Here is a 19,318-nt window from a genome sequence, read left to right as displayed (position 1 = left end):
AGCACATAGTGATGGATGGCACTAAAATCGCCACGTGTGCCAGTGTCACAGCGCAGCTTCTGAATTGTTGCGACAACTCGGAATTTGTCGCTCATTGTCCCCATTGACAACAGTACCGGAAGCAACATTGATGCGCAGGACAAGAATGGGGGACATTAATGTTGACGTCTCCGCAACTTTCATACAACTGCATAGCAACTTTTTATTCCCCCTTAAATGCCTCAGCTGAGTCTCAAGAATCTTTTTTTTCCAGCAAGAGTCCATAATTTTGCACGTGCGAGAAAGCGGCATCCGCAGGGTATCCTAATGTGGGTAGGCAGGCCGTTAAAATCCCGACAGAGGAGAAGTCAGAACTCTCGTCGCTTCAAGGTGATAAACTGAACCTGTAAGGATTCATATTCTTGGGTTTTTTCGGTAAAGTCACGTAGGTAAAAAAATTAAAATTAATAAAAGTAAAATAAAAATAAAATTAATATCACAACGTTTCGGAGGCAACACAAGCTTCCGTCTTCAGGTGGAACCGTCACAGCATGCTTGCTGTATCAAGTAAATGAGAAATTCCAAGAGATCCAACCCTGTATATATACTGGTTGAGGGGGGAGGAGCCAGGACAGGCCCCCTTTTTAAATCCTTTATATTAAGTTCGCTTGCTTGCTTGCGTGCTTGCGACCGTGCAAATCTTTCGGTCGTTTTTTAACACACTTCCCGTGATCCAATCGAGCTGACATTTTCCACACAGACTCGTTGTGCGTGACAATTAATTTTCGTGAAAAAATTTTTCCTAAATTTTATACTGTTTAGGGAAAAATGTTTTAATATTTAATTACCAATTGCTTAATGCTGGCAGACAATCATCTGACCCATAGGTGGCAGCCATCTCAAGCCAGAGGACGAGAGGACTCTAGCCGCCACGCATATAAAGGATTTAGAGTGAAAAACTTTGTTTTTACGGGTTAGATTTGTATTATTATGGTAAGGTTAGTGCGGCTGAAACTACGGCTAGTCTACATAACAAAGGACTGAACCTTTGTTATGTAGACTGGCTGAGATGGAGGGGTGCCAGAGTTGTTAAAGTGCAACTGCTGCTAATGGGACCGAGCCCCTGCCATGTAGATGGTAAAAGCAAAAAAGCAGGTCAGGAAGAAACAGCCTCCTGCTATGTTGCTTGGTGGATAAAACTTAAAGCAGGAAACCAGCGTGTGAAAAAATATATATATATTTTTATTTTACTTTTATTAATTTTAATTTTTTACCTACGTGACTTTACCGAAAAAACCCAAGAATATGAATCCTTGCAGTCACGAAAGCTTCAAATCTAGAATGATCCTGTAAGGCTCAAGCACATGGTGAGCTCGTCCTGATCCACCGACGGTGCCGGCGAGACGGTGGCTAATGGACGAGCACCACCGTGCCCGGCTACGCCGTCGGCCCCCCGAGTTTGTATTGACACCGACACCCGTGAGAAGGAGCTGCAAAGCACCAATTCAAAATGCCACAAGTCATGACTGATTTTTGTGTTAGGCCATGTACAGATCTGGCTACATTTTTTGTCGCAAAACCCTCCACCACCAAACATAGCCAACTTAAAACGTACTGTCACGTGTACAAGCGTTTAATGCGGAAATTTTTACTGTGCCGATTTTATTTGTTTGGCTGTGTCAGGTGGTGGAGGGTCTTACAACAGAAGCTTGACCAGAATCATCACGTGGCCCAACCTAAAAATATGTTATTTTTAATAACATTGGTTTGTAAAAACTGACCGTCGTTATTGTAATGAAGACCCAAAGCCTGAAATGTTAACCTAGGCATGAAGTTTTAGCCTTGGGTGTGCGCGACATATGCGGAGCACTGCACAGGCGCGGCTCAGGCTGGAGAAGAAATGGGCTGATGTGGTACACGAGGATGTACAGATGAGTGGACTTGCCGATGACTGGAACCAGGGGTGTCCAGATCGGCCTCTATGGAGGAGGCTCATGAAGGACGCTACTGGGCAGTTGGAGGCAGTCGCCCTCCAACAACAGTGGAGGGCGGAGGAGCGACACTCACAATGACGAGCGGAGCGCCGGGAGGCTAAAACAGTGAGGTGTGACAGTGGAGAGCGCAATTGGTGTATCTGTCGGTCATCTCAGTCAGTCAACCCGCGGAACCTGGATCTGTCCTCTGAACTCCTGCTGGTGAGCTTTCAACACTTCACGTGGCCTCAATGTGCACCTAGCCTGGAACAAGCACTATTGTGACGTAACCAGCACTAAGTGGTGTATGGTAGCTGTTGTTCTTATATGGGGAGCAGTAGTGCACTGGTTAGGGCACTGCACTACGAAGCTGGCAACTTGAGTTCAATCTCCGCTCACGACTAATAACAGGGGCGAATATGTGAACCCATCCTGGGTCTCCTCAGAGTCGACTTAACCTCAAATGAGTACCAGGTGACGTATGTCAACATCAGCATTGAGGAGACAAAGGTGGTCGGGCCACGTGCTGTGCTGGCCCTCATTAGATGCTCGCTAAAAATGTCTGCCCCAATAGTATGCTAAAGGCTATACGGGGGATCTTTGTCTTTGTGCGGTCACCTTGAGCAGGTCTGGGCGAGGTTGGTTGAGGTTTGGCGTGCGACTGAAGAGGTGGTAAAGCGCTTCCCTGATGAAGAATGCGCGGTCCCCGTAGCGGCGTAGAGCTTCCGTTATCTGGTTTTCATTGGCTTCTCCCGTCACCTGAAAGCGAAACAAAACCAATCACTCCCATCATTGAAAAAACCAGCCAGCCGGGGACAGAGAAAAACTCTGGACAGGCAGACCACGACCCTGAAACACAACTGAGAGAAACAATGATAAGCTCAGCCCGATGACTGACACACAGCATGAGATATGCAGAAACAGACACAAACATGCAGACACCGAAAGACAGTAAGAGACACAGGTAGACAGTGAAACAGATAGCGGAACAAAATACTCAAATAGAATTGCACATTACAAATTACTCAATTCTGATTGCACATGGCAATCATCTGGCTGATTATTGCCCACTTGCGGGTCGGTGCAAGTGAACCTTGTTCCGCACAGGGATAGCTGCCACTGGGGGTGCTACACACACAGACAGACAGAGAAACACACAAAGAGAGAAACAGACACCCAGACAAAGAGACACAGAGAAACAAAGGCAGACAGAAAAAACACAGAAACAGATGGCGAAATTGACACGCATATATACAGAGTACAAGATGCAGGCAGAGAAAGAACCAGACACAGGCAGAGAGAGAACCAGACAGACAGAGAAAGAACCAGACACAGGCAGACAGAGAAACGGTCTAACACACACACACAGCCAGACAGACAAAGAACCAGACAGGTAAACGGGCACACTAGAGCGAGAGGGGAGAGCGAATCACAACGCGTGAGCATGGCACACCTTGAGCGTGCCATCCCCAGACAGGAAGGGCGCGTATCCGGCGTCGGTGGCGAGCAGCCCCAGGAAGTGCATGCCGGGGTGCGCATTGCGGAACGCGAGCAGCGCGTCGTCCGTGATGCCGGCGCGGCCCGACATGTCCAGCGAGACGAGGTGCGGCAGCGCGTGCGTGCGCGTCAGCAGGCGCGACGCCACGTCCGACGTGAACTGCTTGTCGTCCGAGATGTCCAGGTGCCTCAGCTCTGCCAGTTCCTCCAGCACCTCCAACACCTGCAGTATTCACAAATTGGAATCTTTCATTAAATCCTGGAGAAATCCGATGGGCTGTGAAGCTGTATGTCCGCATATGTCGGGTAGTTTCACGATTGTCCAAACTCCTGGAAAGCCACCCTCACGGTGAACTCCCGTCACTCGCTCAAAATCGCTCTTTAAAAAAACCCGCAACTTAAATAAACACGCAGGTTTCCGCAGACGATATGGCAAACCCCGAATGTTCGCGGGTTTTAAATAAATTGCGGTTTTGTGTATTCGTGATAAATTTAATGGAGTGCTGTGCCAGATTGGCGGGGCTGCGTTTGGAAGATTGGCCGCCGTAGCACACCGCGACCCGACAAGGAGCACCGTCCCAGGTGCACGGGAGCGGCGTGGATCGCGAGCGCGCGAAAGTCGCCCCCTCGCGCTGCTGTCGCCCTCCCTCTCAGCCTGCCTTTGTCTGCCGCACTTCCTCTCAGCCTGCCTTTGTCTGCCGCCCTCCCTCTCAGCCTGCCTTTGTCTGCCGCCCTCCCTCTCAGCCTGCCTTTGTCTGCCGCCCTCCCTCTCAGCCTGCCTTTGTCTGCCGCCCTCCCTCTCAGCCTGCCTTTGTCTGCCGCTCTCCCTCTCAGCCTGCCTTTGTCTGCCGCTCTCCCTCTCAGCCTGCCTTTGTCTGCCGCCCTCCCTCTCAGCCTGCCTTTGTCTGCCGCCCTCCCTCTCAGCCTGCCTTTGTCTGCCGCTCTCCCTCTCAGCCTGCCTTTGTCTGCCGCTCTCCCTCTCAGCCTGCCTTTGTCTGCCGCCCTCCCTCTCAGCCTGCCTTTGTCTGCCGCCCTCCCTCTCAGCCTGCCTTTGTCTGCCGCCCTCCCTCTCAGCCCGCTTTGTCTGCCGCTCTCCCTCTCAGCCTGCCTTTGTCTGCCGCCCTCCCTCTCAGCCTGCCTTTGTCTGCCGCCCTCCCTCTCAGCCTGCCTTTGTCTGCCGCTCTCCCTCTCAGCCTGCCTTTGTCTGCCGCTCTCCCTCTCAGCCTGCCTTTGTCTGCCGCCCTCCCTCTCAGCCTGCCTTTGTCTGCCGCCCTCCCTCTCAGCCTGCCTTTGTCTGCCGCCCTCCCTCTCAGCCTGCCTTTGTCTGCCGCTCTCCCTCTCAGCCTGCCTTTGTCTGCCGCCCTCCCTCTCAGCCCGCTTTGTCTGCCGCTCTCCCTCTCAGCCTGCCTTTGTCTGCCGCCCTCCCTCTCAGCCTGCCTTTGTCTGCCGCCCTCCCTCTCAGCCTGCCTTTGTCTGCCGCTCTCCCTCTCAGCCTGCCTTTGTCTGCCGCCCTCCCTCTCAGCCTGCCTTTGTCTGCCGCCCTCCCTCTCAGCCTGCCTTTGTCTGCCGCCCTCCCTCTCAGCCTGCCTTTGTCTGCCGCCCTCCCTCTCAGCCTGCCTTTGTCTGCCGCTCTCCCTCTCAGCCTGCCTTTGTCTGCCGCCCTCCCTCTCAGCCTGCCTTTGTCTGCGCTCTCCCTCTCAGCCTGCCTTTGTCTGCCGCTCTCCCTCTCAGCCTGCCTTTGTCTGCCGCTCTCCCTCTCAGCCTACCTTTGTCTGCCGCTCTCCCTCTCAGCCTGCCTTTGTCTGCCGCTCTCCCTCTCAGCCTGCCTTTGTCTGCCGCCCTCCCTCTCAGCCCGCTTTGTCTGCCGCTCTCCCTCTCAGCCTGCCTTTGTCTGCCGCCCTCCCTCTGAGCCCGCTTTGTCTGCCGCACTGTGCACACGCGAGTGAGTTGCCTGCCTTTACAGTTGTGTGGAAATGCGCACCGTATAATATAAATTTATTGACAGAAATTTGCATTTTAAAATGTTCACCATTTTTAAAGGCAAGTTAAATTACAATACCATACAATGTATGTACTCATCAATATATAAATATAGTTTAAGTGTAAAAGTAAGATACGCGTGTGCCCCCTAACCCTACTTTCCTCAAGCCTTAAGTATTAATAATCGCGGATTTAATGTTAGTGCCGTAATCCAGCGAATATTAAGGGGACTGTATTACGATTCAATGGATTGGATTCCAACTTGTTGGATATTCCTGAAGATGCCTCTTGTAATTTCAAGCAAAATGTCATATCCAACTGCATCATCTTCCTTGTGAGGATTGTTCTAGCGGTGAGCTGAAGCAATGATCATTAAAAGCTTGCACAAAACTGACCAGATCATTACTTGGCCAGATGCAAAATGAATCATCTATGAATAGCAATTTAAAATGTAACAATGTAGAGTGAAACATCAATCTCTTGCTCTTCAAGCACCACGGTGATGCAACTGCCTTGGTAGAGTACGGCCACTGCTGTTGTTCTATGGCCATGTTTGTGCGTGCAAATGCCTGGGCAGGTTAAAGCGTGCGTGTGCGTGCATGCGCACATAAGAGTATTCTCACTTGTGTGCACGTGAGTGTGCACGCATGCACGAGTGTGCTTGCGTGCTCATGTGTGCTCAAGTGCCTGCTCACATACTCATGTTGCTCGGATGTACTCGCTTGTGCCATCGTGATTTGACTGTGCGAGTGTCTTTGCACGCTCATGTGTGCTCGCGTGCTCGATAGCGTGCATCTGCACGCTCGTGCCTGATAGCGTGGTCGAGCGCGTGCACACATGCGTGTGTACTCGTACGTGCTCGCGCCCGCACCTGCGACGTGGTCATGCGCAACCGCTTGAGGTGGTACATGGAGAGGGAGCGCAGGCGCGGGGCGCAGGCGCTCAGCGGCCACAGCTCCGTGACGCACGTGTTGGAGATGTCGAGCGACTCGAGGCAGGGCAGTTGTGCCACCTCGCGCAAGTCCTCCGTGAAGAAGAGCACGTTGCGCACGCTGAGGCAGCGCAGCGCGCGCAGTGAGCCCAGGCACAGCTCGTAGGGCTCCTCCAGCGACAGCGTCATGCCGTCCACAGCCAGGCGCTCCAGCGTCTGAGTATGGAAAGCGGGGGGGGGGGGGGGGGCACGGGGATGCAGAGCACGGCGGGTCTTCGCTCAATGTGTTTTCACACAACGCGTTTTCGCTATGAAACTGCGGCTCTTCCATTCGGGAACACTTGCAAAATGCGAAAATGCGCACCGTTAAAACGCGGTTTCCAAGCGGTCGATGACGAATGTTACAGTTCGCGGAAGGATACAGTGCGCGGCGGTGCAACCTCATCTCAGTTCTTTGTCCTGCCATGGAATGACTGCAGGCTGATTTTAGAGTGCAAATGTGATTCAGTACAGTAATTCCTCGCTTAACACAAATTTTCAGGAACGCATCTACCACGTTAAATGAGGAATTACTGTAATATCATACTGGCCATCATACCTGCTTGTACGCTGGAGTCTGGGTGTATGTGAGTGATATCACACTGATCGCCGTACCTGGCTGTATATGAAAGGCTGGATGTATGCGAGTGATATCACACTCTTGATTTGAAGCTTTCGTGACTGCAGGAATCCTTACTCAAAAAATAATATTTTATTTTTTGTTTTATTTTTATACCTACGTGCCTTTACCGAAAGAACCAAAGAGTAATGATATCACACTGATCGTCGTACCTGGTTGTACGCCGGAGGCTGGGTGTAGCCGCGGCGGGCGCCCGTAAGTGCGCGCACCACGTCCATGACGGTAATGTCGGCGTTGACGCCGCGAGCGTCCAGCTCCACGAGCGGGTGCCGTGCCAGCGACCGCTCGAACGCCTGCGCCGAGAGGCGCGCCGAGCGCACGCACGCACGTCGCACGCGCAGGGCACGCGTGTTCCGGAACACCGCCACCGTGTGGTCCGTCAGCTGGTCTGCATCGGGAAAGACCATAAACGGTTAAAATATTCACCACTGAGAGCCGAGAATGAAAATTGTTCACACACACACATATACGAACTTATACATACACAATATTACAGCAGGGGGTCACCTACACAAACTGGAGAAGACACACTTGTGTGGACAGCCCATGATTTGTGGTAAATATAACACGCCATTACAAATCAAATTGTCCTTGGAGCACAGGGGAGACGGCTCGAGGGACGGTGGGGAGAAAGAGGCGCATGCCCAGGCTGGGATCGTGCCAGATGGTTTCAGAGCACGATTCAAAAATAGCCCCACTGGCAGGGGTGCAGAGAAATAGATAACAAATTAACACCCTCCGCACTGACACTGCCAAGTGACAGAGACACACACAGCAAGCTAACATTTCATGCAAATGCAGAAGAGAGCAGCAGAGAGGGGGCGGGGCGACACCGCCCTACAATCCTGATGTTAGCTCTTTCATTCCGCTGTCATCATGCCGTGTTAATAAAGGCGGTAATGATGCGTAGTTCATCTGTACTTGCACATTGCTCGCTGTGAACACAGCTCCTCACGTGTGGCCCAATGAGCCGTAGTAAGGAGTGCCATTAACCAGCACCCCCACTCGGCAGCAGCAGGACACCGGGAGGTGGTGTGGTCAAGCACCACGGCCCGACTACCTTTGTCTCTCAAGTGCTGACGTTTGTGAATGATACGTGTGGCTCATGGAAGTCCCAGAATAGGACCAGACCACAAAAGCCACTCATTGTGTATGGCCAGGAATTTAGCCTAGGTCACTGGGATCATAATTTAACGATAACCACTACATCACTTCTCCCCAGGTAGTCACGAGACCTGGAAAACAAGGACCTCACTACTACCCCCACACAACAGTTCCCCGGTTTCAACCTCACCAGGATGAAGTGGTCCACCCTCAACAGGTTCAGGACTGGTCACGGCCCATGCCTCACTACCCTCCACCGATGGGATATCAGAGCGAGCCCCCGATGCACCATATCCTAGAAGTCTGCCCAATCCACAAACTTAGTGGAGGCCTACTCACCCTCAACACAGCAGGACCAGAAGCAACCGCTTGGCTTCGGGACATTGCATTCGCTAAATAAATAATGACCAGAAAATCAAAGATCCCCCACGTAGCTTTACACACTGCTGGGTCAGGTGCTGTTAGCGAGCACCTATAAAGGGCAACACGGTGCACGAGGGTGTGGCGTGGTCAGCACCACAGCTGGCCATCTTTGTCTCCCCAATGCTGATGTATACACACTGCACCAAATACTAATTTAAGCATGAGCTGACCGAAGGGAGGTCCAGGACCTGTTCAAATATTCACCACTATTCTTAGTCATGAGCGGGAATCAAACTCGAGTCGTCAGGTTTGTAGCGTAGAGTGCCAACCACTTCACTGCTGCTCCAAAGACAAAGATAAAATCCCCTGCATAGCCTTAACAGACAGTTGGGGTAAGTGCTGTTAATGAGCAACTATGAAGGCCAGCATGGCACACGAGGGGGTGGGTGGCCAACACCACGCCCGTACATACTTACACACACGTGCACACGAGGGCACACACACACAAACTCAATGGCAGTCTCTGTGTGGGAGAGGGGCAGGGGCGGCCGAGTAAATGTGCTGCGACTACCGGCCAGGGCGAGCTTCTTCAGCAGCCGGTCGGCGAGCTCCTGCGGGAACACGACATGCTCCCGCAGGCACAGCAAGCCGTCGGGAGCCGTGGTGCACATGCTCTCAAGGTTCCAGCACAAGGAGCCGAGGCACAGGTCCAGCAGTGACTCTGGGCTGCCCTCATCCTGCAGACACGCACACAAACAATAGCACGTAAGAGTAGTACACAAAGATCCCCCATGTAGCTTTAGAGCAAGAATGTTGTTAGCGCCCGGCCGCCTTTGCCGGCAGAGTGCCGATGCTTACACACCGCACCAGGTACTCATTTAAGGACGAGTCGACCTAGAGGAGGCCCAGGACCGATTAAGATAGTCGTCACTGGTGTTAGCCGTGAGCGGGAATTGAACTCGGTTTGCCGATGAAACCCAATTGAAGAGCTACTTGGCTCAAAGGATAGTTAAAAATAAACTGAACTGTAGAGCGGTGCGCTAGCCACTGCACGAAAGCGCCCAACTCATGCACACACGTACAAAATAACATAAAATAAGTGCCTTTCTTTTAAGCAGGAAAGCTTCGTTGTGTCTTAGTAAAGTACTTTACTTTCAGCATGGTCTTGTAATGGCATGTTCTGACAGTTGCATTCATGAGTGTTTGGCATGTAGGAGGAATCTGGAGTGCCCTAAGAATCCTGACATACATTCAAAGCTCCACACAGATGGATTCAAGAATTCCTTGTTGTATTTCCATTTCCTGGTCACTTTGCTAATTTACAACACATGGGATTTCCAAGTCTCCCCCCATCCAAGTATTATCCAAGTGGAACTCCACTTAGTTTCGACGATCTAATTAAATTTGACGCACGCAGGGAGATTTTGTCAAAAGGCAAGAGTACATACATATATATAACACACAAAACAGAATATGCACACACAGAACATGCACACCATACACAATAGAATATATAAGCACACAATATAATACATACACACTAGTACACACACACAACAGAACACACGAAAACACAACAGAATTCATACACAATAAAATACACAATCACACGATATAATGCATAAACGTACAATAGTACACACACCAGTCTGGACACATACATATATAGATAAATACATTATGCTAGGAGTGTGAAGGTAGATTTAGGAATCTATTAATTGATTCATCAGACTACGATACTGCCCAGACTACGATACTGCCCAGCCACAAGAGGCTGCTACATTCACCACAATTAACCCAAAGACCACCTCGAGTCGTGACATTTCAGCGATTCACGAGGGCAGAAAACTGTTGCACCCCAAACATAAAGACGCAACAGTACAAGGTCAAAGATCACCCGTGTAGCCTCAACAGACTATTGGGGCAAGTGCTGTTAGCGAGCACCGATGAAGGCCGGTACAGTCCACGAGGGGATGGGTGGCCAGCACCACGACCGCCTTTGTCTTCCTAGTGGCAATGTTTACACACTATACCAGGTACTCATATGAGGCTGAGTTGACCTAGCGGAGGGCCAGGACCGGTGAAAATCATCGCCATTGGTGTTGGCCGTGAGCAGGAATCAAACTCGGGTCGCCGGGTTCGTAGCTCAGCATGCTAACCATTATACTATGTAACAGTACACACATTCTCACATACAAACTAAGAAAACATATCCTCTGTATAGCCCTATAGTGTGGACAGTGCCGTTCGCATGACGACACGAACATATTAATTTTCAGCAAGACGCAAACAATGTAAAGTGAAACCCCCTCATGGATGATATACCATTATAGTATGAAACAGATTCCATTCCTTGTAAAGGTTAACAATTAAATAAAATATTTTACATTTTAATTCAAAAGCTTATGGTCAGACAAAGTAAAACAACTTTGCAATTCCAGCCACTGGTAATGTGTACATTACATCGGACAAACATTGTTATCAATCACAACAATCTTCCACAAATTTGCTCTTTCATGATCTCTTTCACACAAGTTAATTAATCAGCCACCCGAGACACACACACAAACCTCCTGGCTTGAACCTAAACCCACACAGATGCTGACTCAGTGTCCCCATATGCTATCGGCCATTTGAGACACACACACCCCTGGGTTTGAACCCAAGAAATTCAGTAGCATTCAGTGCCCTGACATAGCCAGCCAGCCGACACCCTCCTGAGAGACACATGGCCAGGGGCTTGAATGCAGACCAGGACAAAATACTGGCCTGATGCCCTGACACGATAGTCAGCCCCAGAAAGTAATGCGTTTAACTGATGTTACTCAGGTTCAGGGGAATCAAAGGCTGCTGTCACCTGAAGCGGCCCGATTAAGTTGCTGTTCCTTGGGATCAGGATTCTCCCAAAGCTAAACACTTGATAGAAGGCGGGTTACTGCGCGACTGAGGGAGCTCCGTCAGTGAAACTAAGCGGAGTACGTAAATCCCGCTCTCATCTTACGAGCTGGCTTCGATTTCAGTTACTTCTCAACTTCGTGCTGCGTGCAGTGCAAGCACGTATGAACGGAGACTTAGTAGAGTAAGCAATGACTGAGATATGACAGCAGAAGGCCGAAAGGCCACGCGAGTTTGTTATTGAGCTCTGCTATTAAATAATCCAGAATTCAGAATGATATTAATAATGAATATAGGGTGTCTATAATCGTGCCATATTTTATTAAACAACTAGGCAGCAGTTTGAGCCATGTCGGTAACACACACGATAGTACGAAGATTTTACCACGCGAGTTACAATCCCTCTAAACCATTGCAACATGGTGATTGCCAAAATCTTGGGTGTGATTATTTCCAAAGCTTCGGCTATGTTGCTGTTGAAGGTCACCCAAGATTTTTGCTTTAAAACAACGTAAGTATGTAAGAAATAGGTTCCCAACATTTGAACCACACTTTTCAAACGGATGTCTAATTCCGCACCTCCGATTAGCACGGTTGGCTACGTACGGTGTGAAAGAAGTTCAACATACATGCATACATTAGTTATTTAATAATGCACGAGACCTTCATTAAAACCTCGCATAGTAAATATTCCAAAGGTTAGATCACCCAACTTGCTTGACCTACAGTCAGACATTTCAAGATAAAATATCAGTTCAGTGGTCAACAAAGCCATCATCTCTCTGGAGCCGATAAAATAAGTGCCAGATTACGTGAATCAAAAGCAGTCTTCCTCAGGAGCCACAGACCCCCTACAGTGGCAATCTGGAACTTCCACCATGGCCCATTAACAGAAGACACCAACAACGTTGCTTGATTAAGCAGGGAAACACTTTGCATGTTGAATAATTAACATGGGATCATTATTTGGAACGATAACATAAGAAATAAAAATTATATATTATATATATATATATAATTGAAGTATGTCACTCGAACACTGCTGTGCATGTTGCACATTTTCATGGTTTCTTTCAATAATGTTACATCCCAATTGGGTTGCTATTATGTATAACTATTGTTCACACAGCAAAGCCTCACTCTTAAGATTATTTTTCAGGAGGATGCAGTCAAGATTGTGAAGTACAGGATTGATGGTTCTATGTTCAATCCTAATTGGGTAATTTGCAAGTAATGCAACAACAATTACATTGCGTTCAGAGTATTTGGCTGATAAATATTTCCACAGGATAAGCCACATCATTGGCATATCATTTGTGGCCAGATTACTTCTGAAAAAGAGTTATAAAGGTCAGTCGGCCTTACCTGGTAAAATGAAAAAAATGTTTTGTTGAGTGGGTTTTTTTTTCTATGGGAGGAAACCTATGCAGAACAAGGGGTGAACATACACACTCTACAGAGAAAAGCACCCAAGTCGGGAATTGCACCCATGGTCTTCTTATTGTGGGGCACAAGTGCTCCCACCGTGCCAACAGCCTGCCGCCCAGGTGTGAACACACAAGACGAAGCAATGCCCATTACAGTTGCCGCTTCAGTCTCGCATTATCACCCTCGGGGTACAGCCCTCGGAGTGATGCCACTTCAATCGGTGTTCACAATACGAACGCATTCCTATAGGCCAGGGGTGGGGAACCTTTTTTCTGCCAAGGGCCATTTGGATATTCATAACATCATTCACGGGCCATACAAAATTATCAACTTAAAAATTTGCCTGTTATATTTTGTCAAACATTTAATTAACTCACCCCTAATGTGATGGGCTGGAACTGCTTCTCTTTGGTGAGGCGTGTGATGTTAGCTGGTATTGATGATGCTGCTACTTCGCAACTGCTTTTCCAGGTTTGCTCCTAGATTTATTGAATTTCGAGTCCTGCCTGCGGTTGCCTTGGCAGGGCCAGACTAAATTATTCTGCGGGCCTTATACGGCCCACGGGCCAGACCTTCCCCACCCCTGCTGTAGGCAGTACAGAGTGGTTTCATTTCTTACCACGAGGCATATAACTAAGCAACAATTCACTAATAAAAAATATTCTTAAGACTCACAATACATGCATTAAATTGCGCATGTAAGATGCGACTAACGTTTACGCGAATTTTTTAGAAATGAAAAAACATTTGTACGTTTAGGCTACTAAAACTGTATAAACGAGCCTTGATAAATGACCAATGGTGCAATTAAGTTGGCAAAAACTGGTGTGAAAAAAATACAATTCGTCAATGAAATCGTGACCCTAAAACATGAATGATTGAATCTATGATGGAGTGAGTGTTGCAAGCAAAGTGCCAATTCACCTGACATTTAGAACACACATATTCGAGGCATGTCAGGGCAGGCCTATGATTCAGTACTTTGAATAAATGTAATGGATGACAATGACTTAATCTTAAATGCAGTCAATTACAGCAAGTGGGTTTCTGCCATTATATCAGGATATTTGAGGTTATGCCCTCATGAGTTAACTTTCCATTTACTTGAGCATCCTCCCAGATCAGTTTAACACGTAGGCTTTCTCGACCGGTACTTTCATGATGTAAAACTCATTAAATTGGGCAAACATCCCAATTTGTAAGCCAAAAAAGGGAGCCTTGAGACTTGGAACGCTCGGTGAAGCTCGCATCTCGCCACTCAGCTAGATTTCACGTGAAGACCCAATGACATGTTACCGTCGCGGAGCAAACACAGGGACAACAATCAATGACTCGAGTTCTCACTTCTGACAGAGTTAGTTTCTTGGCATCTATCACCGAGAGAAATTTTAAACAATTTAAGGTAGTTTATGCATACCAGGAACTGCCCTGTTGCAGCGTCTGTGTTGTTTGTTGATGCAAATTTAAAGAGTTTGGGGTTTTCACCGTCACGAAAAGGAAATAAGCATCTTGACCTTTCACAACAAGCTGGCCTTCTGTATTTCCTGGAGGCCCATCGATCAAAACACGATACATTTGTTTTCTGTCAGTGACACTTTTAAGCCCTCGTTATTTTTAAACTCATCGGCTATGCATTGTACAAGTTTACTGCCAGAGAAATGTTATGCGGCACACCTACATATCGTTCAGTTCTCCGAGCCTCAATCATGTCCACAGCGAATGAAGAGTACAAACTACATTTTTCTTCAGTTTCATGAGTAATATGTTAGATGTTTGAAGATTTTTGGGTGGTACTCAAAGTTACTATTAGTGTCACTATTCATATGGAAATCTAAAAACTGGTCATTAGACGTGTTTGGATGTCATTCTCATCGGGCCCCATTGTGTTTATTGCACGCTTATAAACTCCATCTCTGGCCCCTCTGTTTAAGGTCATTGCCCGAAACGTCGCCGCTTATAAAAATGTTTCTTGTAAGGCCATAGTATTATTAATGATAGAATTGAGGGTCTTTATTGCGATTAGTGCTGCATTGTGTTTGTGCGTTACGTAAATACATTATTTGTACGTGTAATTAAATAAAAAATAGTTGGTTTATTTGTCGGTAACTGTTTCATGATATCAGTGTGTTGAATGTCTGTGATATGTTTTGCGTGTGTATGTGGTACTAGTGTGTGTTCTACATGTATACGTAGAATATTGCTGTGATGTATGCATGTCTGTGTTCATGTAGCATTAGCGTGTGTTGTGCGAGTGTGTACGAATTCGTTTTTGTATTGTGTGTAGCGATCGTGTGTGCTGTTTCAGTGTGTGACGAGTTGGTGAATGTGTTTTATATGAGTGTGTGCTGTGTCAGTGTGCGACAAAGTTGGTGAATGTGTTTTATATGAGTGTGTGCTGTGTCAGTGTGTGACAAAGTTGGTGAATGTGTCTTATATGAGTGTGTGCTGTGTCAGTGTGTGACAAAGTTGGTGAATGTGTTTTATATGAGTGTGTGCTGTGTCAGTGTGTGACAAAGTTGGTGAATGTGTTTTATATGAGTGTGTGCTGTGTCAGTGTGTGACAAAGTTGGTGAATGTGTTTTATATGAGTGTGTGCTGTGTCAGTGTGACGAGTTGGTGAATGTGTTTTATATGAGTGTGTGCTGTGTCAATGTGACGAGTTGGTGAATGTGTTTTATATGAGTGTGTGCTGTGTCAGTGTGTGACAAAGTTGGTGAATGTGTTTTATATGAGTGTGTGCTGTGTCAGTGTGTGACAAAGTTGGTGAATGTGTTTTATATGAGTGTGTGCTGTGTCAGTGTGACGAGTTGGTGAATGTGTTTTATATGAGTGTGTGCTGTGTCAGTGTGACGAGTTGGTGAATGTGTTTTATATGAGTGTGTGCTGTGTCAGTGTGTGACAAAGTTGGTGAATGTGTTTATATGAGTCTGTGCTGTGTCAGTGTGTGACAAAGTTGGTGAATGTGTTTTATATGAGTGTGTGCTGTGTCAGTGTGACGAGTCGGTGAATGTGTTTTATATGAGTGTGTGCTGTGTCAGTGTGACGAGTTGGTGAATGTGTTTTATATGAGTGTGTGCTGTGTCAATGTGACGAGTTGGTGAATGTGTTTTATATGAGTGTGTGCTGTGTCAGTGTGTGACAAAGTTGGTGAATGTGTTTTATATGAGTGTGTGCTGTGTCAGTGTGTGACAAAGTTGGTGAATGTGTTTTATATGAGTGTGTGCTGTGTCAGTGTGACGAGTTGGTGAATGTGTTTTATATGAGTGTGTGCTGTGTCAGTGTGACGAGTTGGTGAATGTGTTTTATATGAGTGTGTGCTGTGTCAGTGTGTGACAAAGTTGGTGAATGTGTTTATATGAGTGTGTGCTGTGTCAGTGTGTGACAAAGTTGGTGAATGTGTTTTATATGAGTGTGTGCTGTGTCAGTGTGACGAGTTGGTGAATGTGTTTTATATGAGTGTGTGCTGTGTCAGTGTGTGACAAAGTTGGTGAATGTGTTTTATATGAGTGTGTACTGTGTGACGAGTTGGTGAATGTGTTTTATATGAGTGTGTACTGTGGCAGTGTGTGACAAAGTTGGTGAATGTGTTTTATATTAGTGTGTGCTGTGTCAGTGTGAAGAGTTGGTGAATGTGTTTTATACGAGTGTGTACTGTGGCAGTGTGTGACAAAGTTGGTGAATGTGTTTTATATTAGTGTGTGCTGTGTCAGTGTGAAGAGTTGGTGAATGTGTTTTATATGAGTGTGTGCTGTGTCAGTGTGTGATGAGTTGGTGAATGTGTTTTATATGAGTGTGTACTGTGTCAGTGTGTGATGAGTTGGTGAATGTGTTTTATATGAGCGTGTACTGTGTCAGTGTGTGATGAGTTGGTGAATGTGTTTTATATGAGTGTGTACTGTGTCTGTGTGTGATAAGTTGGTGAATGTGTTTTATATGAGTGTGTGCTGTGTCAGTGTGTGATGAGTTGGTGAATGTGTTTTATATGAATGTGTGCTGTGTCAGTGTGTGACAAAGTTGGTGAATGTGTTTTATATGAGTGTGTACTGTGTGACGAGTTGGTGAATGTGTTTTATATTAGTGTGTGCTGTGTCAGTGTGACGAGTTGGTGAATGTGTTTTATGAGTGTGTGCTGTGTCAGTGTGTGACAAAGTTGGTGAATGTGTTTTATGAGTGTGTGCTGTGTCTGTGTGTGACAAAGTTGGTGAATGTGTTTTATATTAGTGTGTGCTGTGTCAGTGTGTGACAAAGTTGGTGAATGTGTTTTATATGAGTGTGTGCTGTGTCTGTGTGTGACAAAGTTGGTGAATGTGTTTTATACGAGTGTGTACTCAGAATAGGTTTTCCCCTTTATATCATTATTACACGCCTTTATTTAACTCACTGTCTGTTGTTGTTGTCGTATCCTCAAATCTTGTAACTCAATTTTAACCCACTTCCCAATGTGGTATCGACTGCAAACTTGGTATACTTATGTCATACTGATGACAATACTATATTCTATCAAAAAACTATTTTTAAACATTATTTTTATATGTTGTGTTTCGAATTGGGTCCAATTGTCCACGCTCAACTGACGTTGGCTGTAAATCACCACGGTCCCTTACGTTATGGCAAGCCTCGGGGCCACTTCCTGGAATCGTGGAGTTTTGCCATTACTCTCGTACGGTACATTTCATTAAAGCGTATTTTTTTTTAATATTACTTATTTTATTTGGCAACAAAACAGGTGTTAAGATGTTAAAACACCAAACTGAAACCTTTTACAAGGAATCATGTCTGCATTAACCACAATACTTGTGGTCAGAATGCAACAAAAAGTGTGTACTGTGTCAGTGTTTGACGAGTTGGTCCGTGCATGTGTCAGTGTGATGAATTCGTTCACGTGATGTACGTCTAGTACTGTATTCGTGCGTGTTGTATGGATGTGTTCTCGTGTGTACATGTGGCTTCTATTACGACTGCGTTGCGAAACAGTGCTATGCATTAGTCCCGGTGTGTCGCAATAGTGTGCATGTCGTACCCAAGTAGCAGTAGTTCGTGTGTCACATATGCCAGGCGATAAGAAAACGCGTTGACACGCGTATCAACAAAGCGCGTTGCATATCCATTGTATGTTACACTCGTGTGCGCGAGGCAGCGCGAGTACACACGTGTCGCTGCATGTCACAATCGTCTTGTGTCAGTGCGTGTGCTGTATTTCTCCGTGTCCGCGTGTGTATGAATACAGTACTACGCGTACGTGTGTTCTACGCTCGAGCCGGTTGTGTTTACACCAATCCATGGCCTCATATGTGTTCACATTTGGGTCAGTGTGTGTGTGTCAGTGTGTGTGTGTGTTCATCAGTGCTGTCAGTGGCCGTGTATCAGCATTGTGTCAGTGCCTGTGAGTGTGAATCAGTGTTGCGTCAAAGTTGTTTTTGTGGCGTCAGTGTGCCTGTGTGTCCGTATTGGCATTGCCTGTGCGTGTACCGTTGGCTCTGTGTGCATCAACGTTCTGTCAGTGTATGTGCGAATCAGTGGCGTGTCAGTGACCCTCCGTGCGTCTGCCGGTGTTGTGTCACCACTGCCTGTGTGCGTACGTAACACACAAGTCCAAGTGTAGGTGCTCGTGCGGCTCGACGCCCTCACCATGGTCTCCTCCTCGTCGTCGTCTCCGCCTTCAGCTCTCCTCGCCCCGAATAGGCCCAAGCCTCGGTCTCGCCTAGTGGGCCTGCGACGAACGGAGCGCCCGGGTCGGCGGGCTGCTCGGCTTGAAACGGTGCCGGGGCGCTCGCAGCGGGGTTCGAGGTGCGAGACGAATCGAGCGGCCGCGCCACGAGTGAAATGAAACGGCGTCCGCACACGACAAGCCCGCAGCAGCAGCAGTCACCGCCACAACTACAGACACAACTACAGTAACTGGAGCAGCAGCAGCGCCACCGCCGCCGCCACTCAACTCAATGAACTCCACTGGCAGCCCGCGACCCCTGACCCGCGAGCGGAAGCGCTGCCCTTATAAGCCAATCGGCTCGATTCCGCTGGAATCGTCGCCAAGAAGAGTTCACTCGACTTCGAGTAATCGATTATTGCTCGAGCCGGACCCAACGTGCATTGAGCGATGATTATTTCACGAATGGGAATCTTCATTTATCCCTGGACAAAAGGTCGCCTATTGATAGCGAATGGCCTTCTGAAAAAATCAAAGTGGTTTAACAAACATTCCGGTTTTCAGAAGGTGTTCACCTAACTTCATATTCAGGCTCTTGTCATCCTTTTACTATTATTATTGCAAAATGTAATAGATACACGTTTTTATGCTTACTTTTTTATGAATACTGTGTACAGCTCTGTGTAAGTCTAATGCATTATTATTTATATGTCTCATTTTTTTTTTTATAAAAAAACGTCTGGGTCTGGGTTTTAGCATCTCTCAAGATCCGTTGTGCTCCACAATTTAATTGACTCGAAGTAGAATCGGCATCGTCGCCCAATCACAACGCGGGAAAACAA

The 19,318-nt window shown here is 47.3% G+C and overlaps 1 protein-coding gene across 1 annotated transcript in view; it reads right to left on the bottom strand.

The window, feature by feature from the left end:
• Positions 1-18,807, bottom strand: part of ZYG11B (zyg-11 family member B, cell cycle regulator) — a 29,715-nt gene extending 10,908 nt beyond the window's left edge. Inside the window, exons 1-6 of the mRNA XM_078877103.1 lie at positions 18,458-18,807; positions 9,078-9,243; positions 7,192-7,427; positions 6,301-6,576; positions 3,406-3,672; positions 2,571-2,711 (exon numbers count right to left, since the gene is read on the bottom strand). Of these exons, the coding sequence (XP_078733229.1) occupies positions 2,571-2,711; positions 3,406-3,672; positions 6,301-6,576; positions 7,192-7,427; positions 9,078-9,243; positions 18,458-18,460 (1,089 nt within the window). The 5' untranslated portion in view covers positions 18,461-18,807. The remainder of the gene's footprint in view (positions 1-2,570; positions 2,712-3,405; positions 3,673-6,300; positions 6,577-7,191; positions 7,428-9,077; positions 9,244-18,457) is intronic.
• Positions 18,808-19,318: the final 511 nt, after the last annotated feature.

This window comes from Lampetra fluviatilis, chromosome 46 (assembly GCF_964198595.1).
Source record: "Lampetra fluviatilis chromosome 46, kcLamFluv1.1, whole genome shotgun sequence".
In the NCBI taxonomy this organism is placed as follows: domain Eukaryota; kingdom Metazoa; phylum Chordata; class Hyperoartia; order Petromyzontiformes; family Petromyzontidae; genus Lampetra; species Lampetra fluviatilis.
The sequence above is the reverse complement of the archived record's forward strand: the minus strand, read 5'-3'. Positions and strand labels throughout refer to the sequence as shown.